Source organism: Phaseolus vulgaris, chromosome 4 (genome assembly GCF_000499845.2).
Source record: "Phaseolus vulgaris cultivar G19833 chromosome 4, P. vulgaris v2.0, whole genome shotgun sequence".
NCBI classification, from domain to species: Eukaryota; Viridiplantae; Streptophyta; class Magnoliopsida; order Fabales; family Fabaceae; genus Phaseolus; species Phaseolus vulgaris.
In genome coordinates, this window is record NC_023756.2 from 2040350 (window position 1) to 2050182 (window position 9833).

At 25.4% G+C, this 9833-nt stretch overlaps 1 protein-coding gene across 1 annotated transcript; it reads right to left on the reverse strand.

Moving 5' to 3' along the window:
* Positions 1–417: 417 nt before the first annotated feature.
* On the reverse strand, positions 418–7907 carry LOC137836780 (uncharacterized). Its single transcript, XM_068645506.1, has 2 exons — positions 7490–7907; positions 418–1057 (listed from the first exon to the last, which is right to left on the reverse strand). Exon 2 carries the CDS (start codon positions 1044–1046, stop codon positions 603–605), a length of 444 nt encoding a protein of 147 aa, XP_068501607.1. The 5' UTR covers positions 1047–1057; positions 7490–7907; the 3' UTR covers positions 418–602.
* Positions 7908–9833: the final 1926 nt, after the last annotated feature.

Below are 9833 nucleotides of genomic sequence, written 5' to 3' on the forward strand. Positions count from 1 at the left end.
GGAGACATGTACATTATCAAATATTGCAAATCAAAAAATGTAGTAGAAATGGTGTTTGGTTTATCAGGTTACCCATATATTCATCAGTAGATGTAATATGCAGGATTGAAACATTTCTAAAAGGTGTTTCTTTTAATTGTTTTAATTCTTTATGGATAAAAAAAACATTTTTCAACATTTTCAACCTCCCAAGAATTAGGGCAAAAACAACCTTTTAGTTTCCTTTAGAGACATGAAACAACAATATTCACTTTTAGTTCTTCAAAACAAAATCATCTCTTCCAACTCTTGTAGCTCCTTTTCACATGATCTATAAATCCTTATTTTATAAATGATGAACTAAAAAGAGGTACACTTTTTTTGTGAAAAACAAGAAAAAAAAACACCTAACATGTTTTGAGAGATGACAATATGATATTTTGAGAGACTAAAAACAATTTTTTTGATATTTATATATATAAAAAGATGGAAATTATATGTTTAATCCAAAATCATCCTAAAACTGAAATTTTTACCAGATGATATATATGAGCAAGAGCAATCTTTGATGAGTGTGGATTTGAGTCACCCCAGAAAGTGTTTGAGTGAATGCTAATGAATAACTAATCATCATGTGATGAAGAAACCCTCCCAAAATCCAAATGGCCTATCTGATAAAGCTCCCTCCAAACTTTCTCTGCATCAAAGCCATCAACAACATCAGAACCAGAACCAGAAACACCACCAACACCAACTTCAACTTCATCATCATCATCATCATATTCATGATGACCCTTTTTCTTGTTCTTCTTCTGATTCTTGTTCTTCTTCTTTCCCAGCCTCAAACACTTTCTCCCCACAAGAAAAGGGCCTTTGACAAGAGCAAGAACACAGCAATGCAGAACAGCACAGGGACAGCAGCACACTGCCACACAGTCAGCTACGTAGCCGCCACAGCATGACCCACAGTGCTTCCCCGAACACTTGATCGTTTCCCCACCACCTTCCTCCTCCACGAACCTGCCACGTGGCTTCTTCTCCACACCATCATTCTTCTTCTTCTTCATTCTTATTCTCCCTGCAATGCAATGCAAGAAACCCCTTTTATGTGTTACTCCAATAACTCACTCACTCACTCAATACTTCATAGTATTATTCTCAGTGTATTACCATCACCATCTTTCTTCTCTCTGTCTCATTATTCATATATATATATATATATATATATATGTGTGTGTGTGTGTGTACGAATTGCATACATGAGTTAGCTACATTGACCTTCTTCATGCATTTAATATATTATTTGCTTAAATTTCCAAAAAAATGAAAAGTTCTTGGTAGAATTTGTTAATGAACACTGTGGTTTCATTTAATTTGGTGATTTAAAATAGAATACACTTTGACACTGTGATCCACTCACTCATATATATATATACGACTACTTGAAAATTATACCAACAATTTTTAAAGTGTTTGTAAATAGTTATTATTAAACTCTAATAAAAACAGGTCAAACAAAATGATAAATGTTAACAGATGCACAATTTTTATTCATTTTTTTTAATATTGATTGTTTTTTATTGGATTATTAGAAAACAATTAAAAAAATTTCGTTCGTGTTCATATTTAATAAGGCTGTCTTTTGATTTTATTTTTTTATTGTTAAAAGTTAAGTAGTAGTGTATAGAATATAAAAAAAATGCATTGCTGCCAAACATAACTCTTAAAAGTTATTAATATGGGCGTGCTTAGGAAAATGTCTTCATTATCAATTTTAGAAAAGCAAAATAAGAAAATAAAATAAAATAAAATACCTTTTTTTTTCAAAAACTATAATAAGCTATAATTTGTAGAAACCTTCTCATGCTAATTTTTATAAAAGATTTAGATTTCAACTCTATACAAAAATATTATTTCATTTTTTTCTTCATCTAAAAATGCTTATAAAAATTATATTCAATTAAATATTCTCTCAGTAACATGTTTCTCTTACTAGAATATAAAGAAAAATTGACTTTTGAATGATGAAATTATATGCATATATATGTAAATATGAAAAATGAGAAGATGAAATAGGAGAGAAAACATGAAATACAAAATAGAAACAATGATAAAAAAAAGTATATTGTGAAGGTTTATAGGAGAAAAGTTTGAAAATTTGGAAAAGTAAAGAGAAATAGAGTAGATGAACAACAATAATAAAGAAGAAATAAAATGAAAGTTAAAGGTATATAATAAAAGATAAATAAAAAATAAAATCAAACAATTTATCAATATATCTAATTTAGTCTATATATAACTACTAATTATGTTTTTATCTCTAAAATTATTTTTTATTTAATAATTTTCTAGTATTATAGGTAACAAATAGATAAAAAAAAAAGTAATTTGATTCCATAGAAAGAAATGATAAATGAGAGGGAGAGGTTGGTAGTGCCATATTTAGTCAAACATGCAGAGATGGTGGGAAGTTGAGTAGTGGTCTTGGTTTAAGGTTACACTCACTTGGTACTTGTGTTTCTCTCAATCTCTGTTCCACACTTCCTTTCAACACTTCCCTCATTCACCACTTTTAATATTTTTAAAAAAAAAACACATTTTATTCTTTTTCATAATAAAACAATTACAATCACATAAAATTTAAAATAAATATTAAATAAAATAATAAATGCACATATAAATTAATGATAACATCTATATGCATAATTGATAAAAAAATTATTTAATATGATATTAAATTTTCCTAAAAGGAAAATACACTTTAATACTTTTTTGACAAATTTTATTAATTTGCAATAATTAATGTTAGAGGACCACTCCTAGGAAGATTTTCTAACACAAGATTTTAGTGTCAATGGAGAATTCATCTATATAGAGCATGAGAGTTAGAACACTTTTTAAAAGTTTCTACATGGGTATTTACTTCTTGTGGTGGTGTCAAATAATGTAGAAGAAAAAAAAAATCACTTTACAAAGTTAATTAGCATTACTTAAAATCAATATCAAAAAGCACTTTTTTTTCTTAAACTCTTCATTAGAGCTTGGTATCAACACCAATAAAAAAATATTATTGAAAATAAGACTCCAATTAAAGAAAAGATATTTTAGATGATATCATCAAATAAAGAAAAATGAAGTAAAATTAAAACTTATATAAGATAATTTTGACTCAAAGAAATTTTTTTATTCTAAGAATACAATCATTTTTATAGTATAAAATGTTAATTATAAATCTTCTAAACCACTTGATTCAATACACATTTTCCCATTCAGAATATTATAACACCACTCAAGTGCCTTAATTAATGTATCCAATTAAATGGAGTAAAAACTACTACTTCCAAAGTTAACTCAGTGAGACCAACACAATTTTTTTTTTCACACAGAATATTCAAACATGAGATTTTACTTGAAAATATTAGCCAAACTCAATATTCATTATAAAAAAAGATTTTATGAAAAAGATTTATTGTATAAAAATGTAAAGAATATTCTTTTTAAAACAACTAAAAAAAGTGCATGAAATGAGAACTTTAGCTTTATGGTGGTGAGTGAAACTTTTTGCTCTAGGTTAAAAAAAAAGGAACTTCACCTCTGTTATGCACTTGTTATAGCCATTGCAGGTACAGAAAGAAAATGGAATCAATTTTTAACTATGAGGGTACAGTGATTATGAGATAAAACAATGGTGGATTACTCTTACAACACTACAATATTTAAACTTTTTTTCTACACAGATGAAACACAATAATAAATACACCACTTGTTGAAATAATTTTAATAAAATAATTTCGTTCTCTCAATGCATAATTTCTTTTATTTGCTATAAATATAAATAAATTAGAAACAAAAAACTCATTTTTAAAACTAGAGAATTAATCAAATTTTTAAAATACCTAAAACTGTAATTATTTAAGAATGTGGGAAATAGTTGAGAAGGGTAAAGTGGGAAAATCACTGTGCTCATAACATGTTTTACCTAAAATAAAAAAGTTAGACTTTATGTGATTGTGATGAAACAGAACAATTAATTCATCCTTTATTCCTATTTTGGTTTGAGTTTGAACTCCTACTCTTGTCTATATGCACTGTGCAGACTCCTTTTTCCTGCCCACTTTTTTTTTTTAATAATAAAACATAATAAATTATTCATCAAGATAGATTCATCGTAATCTTTAGTTGGTGTAAGATCTTCAATACACTATCCTCACGTTGAGGCTACTAATTCGTACGTATGACTATATGTTATGGATAGTATAATAACAACCCGATAGTAAGTGGTCTGGTAAGACCTAGAATAAACTCTAAAGAATTCTAATATCATATTATGGATGGTCCAATAACAACCTGATAATAAATGACTTAATAAGACCAACACACACTCGTTAGAATAGACTCTAATACTATATTAAGTAGTGAAATTTAAACTGAATTCAACTTTATAAAATCGACCTATAAAATCGTATATTATGAAATGTGTTATATATAAGAAGATCTTTGATGATAAAAAAATAATAATAATAAGATCTTCATCAAATGAATCATTATTTTTTAATATTAGAGTTTTTTTTATATTTAAATAAATTATTATAAAAAACTTTATTCTTAGTCATATGATATGAAAGTGAGAAAAAAAATTGAATTATTCATGAGCAATTGCAACTTAGTGTGAATGGAAATGGCAGAGAAAAAGGTAAAATCCCATCAATTGCCTAATTCTTGAAAGGTCACTTCATTTCTTTTTGCTTTGAGATTGAAATCAGAAGGGAAAACAAGAAACCCTAGTCAACACATATGACATATATGTGATACAAAAATTGAATTTGGAAATAAAGTATTTGAAAGAAACAAAGGATCATGTTATGTGAAAAAAAAATGTATTTAACAAAAGAAGAAGAAAGAGATTTGTACATAAATTAAGAGTATGTTTCTCAGAAGACAAAAACACTTTAACTGGCACAAAGATTCTCATTCACGTGGATTCTTGATCTAGAACATTATCATAAACATATAAGAAAGCAAAGTGATGACCCTTACTAATACTATATTTAATAAAATTAATGTAAAAAATAAATATTTTAAATAAGAAAAATGTTCCCTTTTGCATTACTTTTTGGTAGCATTGATGAGTATAAGTTATCAAAGATTTTTCTTTAGATGTTCTAAAGCTAATAATTGTTATTAGGTGTAGGTTGTGTATTTTAATTTTTCTTTTAATTAATTAGATATAAATTTAATTTTTTTATTAATAATAGAAATTACTTTAAATATTAATTATATTTAATTTATTCATTATAATGATTAATTAAAAATTAAAAAAAATAAACCATAGAGAAAGAGAGAACAGATCTACTATAATTCTAGCCATATTAATTCTAATATTCTACTATAATTAAATTAAAGATTTACATTTTTTATGTATTTAAGAACAACTTTTCTGTTTTTAATTTCTGAAATTCAAAATTAATCCAGTTTTAGTTCCTTAAATTAAAAAATAATTTAATCTTTTAATATTACAATGGCTCAAAGTTATTATTTAGAAATTGAAAATGGTTTTTGATAAAAAAAAATCTCTAAATCTCTTATTAAAGATAGAAGTGTATTTTTTAATAAAAAATTGAATTTATTTCAAATTTTAGAAGTTAAAACATAATTAAACTTTGACTCTGTCATTTTAAAACAATTGTTAATATAATAGGATTAAATGTATGTTCTATTGTTATCTGACCAACCAGAATAATAGAAATGGCCTTTAATAATTTTAATAATTATTAAATTAAAATTAATAAAAAAATTAAACTTAGAAGAATTAAAAAAAAATATTTATATATAAAAAAATAACATTGGCCCAAATTCTACACTGTATTAAGTAACATATTGGACAATAACAGTAAGTTGAGTGTGACATGCTACCCACTGCTGCTAAACCAACAGTGTTATAATTTTCCCTTTCAGAAGAAGTTATAATTGTTTACACAAGTGGGTGTGTTTATATATATATATATATAATAAATATTTTTATTTTTTATCTTTCTTTTTATCATAACATTATTTATTATATTTTTTTTCTCTCTCTATTCTCTCTCTCTTTCTAAATGTTAAACAACACAGCATCTTGAGCACAGTTCTTTTACCATAAATTAAAAGTATTTACAATACATAATTACCTAAATAGATTAGTTATCTTAAACTTGTGAGTCTTAATTAAAATTTCATATAAATTTAATATTTTATAACAAAAATTTGGTAGAATGTTGCTTAAACTATTTTCTATTGATTTTTGGATTGTAAATTACCTTTATGTATAAAAAATCAAATATATGTAATTTGTATTAATATAAAAATGCTATATAAAATATTTTAACTGCACTTTTGTTAAACAACACAAATTATTTTTAAACAACTCATATCAAAACCAATCATATTGTAAATACTCTACTTAATTTAATTGAAATGAACAATATCGTGCGAAAAAAATGTTAAATTTGTAAAAGCATGTTTAGATCATCATTTTCTTGATAAGAAGTTGTAGAGAGAAAAAATGATAAAAGAAAATAAAACTAATTTGTAGAAATTGTTTTACATATATTTTTTCAAATTCTTTTCTTAACTTATGCATGATTTATTTAAATTTATGAAATATATATATATATATATATTATATTTCTTATAATTCTAAAAGCATATTCTATTTGAAATAGTGTGCCATGATGTAAGTTGTGTTTGAAATTTTGAGTGGCCCCATTTCTTGACACAACAAATTTATTCAAACAAAACCAAATGATCAAATTTTCCCAAAACCACAAAAAACACAGACTCTATCAGAATGTAGAACATATGTCACCACTTTATTTGTGTATGTTTTCTGAAGATAAAATTTCAGTTTTATAAGATTTAAATAGAAGTTTTACAAATTTATTTAATATTTAAATTAAATAGTAAAATATAATAGAGAGAAAAAAAAGTTTTCAAACAGTCCATAAGTAAACATCATGACAAATCTATGACTTTTAATTAAATTAAATATATAAAAATCAACAAATTATTATACTCTTTTACACTCACATCACATATATTAAATATATATAATAAGTAGTATTAATGTAGTATTTAATCAAACACATGTTGCAATCCATTCTCTCCCAAACCTAAGCCAAAACCAAAACCAGAACTCTTTCTTGAAACTCTAATCATTGATTCATTGTCAAGAAGCAAGATTGATGAACATAGAGGAATTAAATTACACATGCAAAGCAATGCAGTGAAGATCCAAAATGCAGATACAAGGTATATTGATGCATGTAGATCTACTTTCAAATTTTATCAAGCAGATTTCAACTCAAAACATCACAAACAAGGTTTGCATGTATGTTTTGAGCTCAAGAACTTGAAGCTCTAATCAAAGTAGCAGATAAAACAAAAATGCAGCAGTGAAGAACAGTGAAATTGAACTAAAAAAACACTGATATGATTAACAGAAGGAAGAGGTGAAGAAAGTTGTAGCAGTTACCTCAGAGAAAGAGTTCAATAATGCTTCACTATGAGATTGGCCTCTTCAGCATTCAGATGCAGGAAGAACTCCAAGTGAAGCTGCAAAACTGGTTCTGAATCTTGTGATGATAAAATGATGAATCTCTTTGTGGTATTGGAAACAGCAGAAGCTTGATCTGAAGATATATAAGAAAAACCACCCATTTGATGCAGAAAGAAACCAAGTTTATTATCTCAGAGAGGAATCTCCTTCTTTCTCTCTCTCTCTCTCTGATGCTATGCTAGTTTATAATTTTTTTTTATTGTAGTCTGAAACACTTTGTTTAATTAAAGGGTAACCCTATTTTATAATCATCAAAGCTCAGATGAACAGTGCATACATATAACTCTGTAGAAAAACTGTCTCAGAGAAACACAGTTTGATGAAGAGTTCCAATGAGAGTGAGTTTGGGGAAATGAATATATATATATACATATACAAGTATATGTATATATTATATATATATATATATATATTGAGTGAGTCTGATACATATCATATAGTTTGATTTTCTTACCACTCATCTGACCAATACTGAGGCACGTGAGAGGCAGAAGGCACGTGCCCCCACATTGTCTGCTTTTGTTTTGCTTCTTTTTTTGGTTTTCTATGTATTCTCTTTTTAAGACAAGTCTATCTGAGGCATTAAATTGGACAATTCTTTGAAGGGAGATTCAAATTTTGTTCACTGTGTTATGATTGAGTTTCTCTGTGGTGACAGATTTTTGTTTGAATTTATGAATTTGGTTTGAATGATGCAAAAGCTTTACTTGTTCGCTTAAAGTGATAACTTTATATATATAATATTCAAAGTGTTGAAGGAAAAAGCTTTGTTTAGATCATCACTTTGTAAGAGCTTAATACTTGATTAAACTAAGATTTTGATTCTATGTTTTAGGTTTACTTGATCAAGTAAAAGTATATATAAATCCATTTTTATCTCATGGTTCTGAATTATGGAATGCACAAATGAATAATATGTCAAATGTCAAATGCATATATAACATCTAGATTTTATATTGTTTGATGCAGTATTTATTATTTGGACCAACTTTTTGAAAACTTTATTACCTAGGTAAAAAAAAGAAGTATATAAAGGAAAAATAAATATCTTTTAAAGTTCTGAAGTTACAAGTGTTTGATATAAATTTATAATTAAAGTTGTTATTTTTATATAAAGAGTTATTTTTTTTAATGTAAATTTACGTAAAATTGATTTTTTTTTATAATCTAAATTTAGACTTGATACTTGTAGTATTAAAAATTATTAGAATGTTATAATATTATAATATAATACAAAACATGAATAATAATTCATTCTAATAATTTTTTTATTCATTTCAATAGTAATAATGTGTTATATATTTAATTTAATATAAATTAATTTTTTTTAACAAGTTAATGATGATTCAAAAGTTTACTAATTTGGAAATGAAAATGAATTATATTATTTTTTCATATTATCTTTTATAACAACCGTAATAATAATCGGCAAATAATGAAGAATATTTTTTTAAAATTATTAAAAAAATAATAAAAGAAAATAATGCTGTAATGTGGGAAAAAGAAAAGACATTGGTAGATCTCCACATTCAAATTACTAATATCTTACATAATGTTTTGTAAACTTACTTCACAGACAATGATCGATTTATACTTTGTAATTATTATACTTAAAAATTTTATTTATAAAAAAAAAAAGTGTTATTATTTATATAATGGAGACTATATAAGAAAATTTTTATATTTATCGAAATAGAAGAAAAGGGTCATCATTATCTTCACAATTTATACTATATACAAGAAAAAATGTCATTTAAGCAAATATTTCTAACAATTGTTCTCTCTTTATAATGCAAGGGTCTCCATTTTATTTTTGTTGTAGTACATGTCAAATAATCATATTTACAAATATCTTTATTTTTACAAAAAAATTTAGAGTCGAATTTCAAATTGTTATATGTTGTTAAACTCTTTGACCATCTTTCTAATTTGGTCAAACATTAAGAGCATTCAATGCTTAAATTTCTTCTGTGTCTTTATTTTCTACTTCATCATTACATTTATGTAAACCTTGACTAATCATGACAGAAAATACATTATATACACCTTCTAAGGATGAAACTTTTGTACTAACAATGTACATTATATAGAACGTTGATCAATGTACTAACAATGTCATTATGTATCTTATCCGTACAAAGTCCATATCAATTATCATATAAGAAATTTTGTTGTTCATCAATATCTTACCATCATCTAATTCATCAATTTCTTTATGAACTCAAATAAAAGAATTATCCAAATTTTAGCATCCATCTAT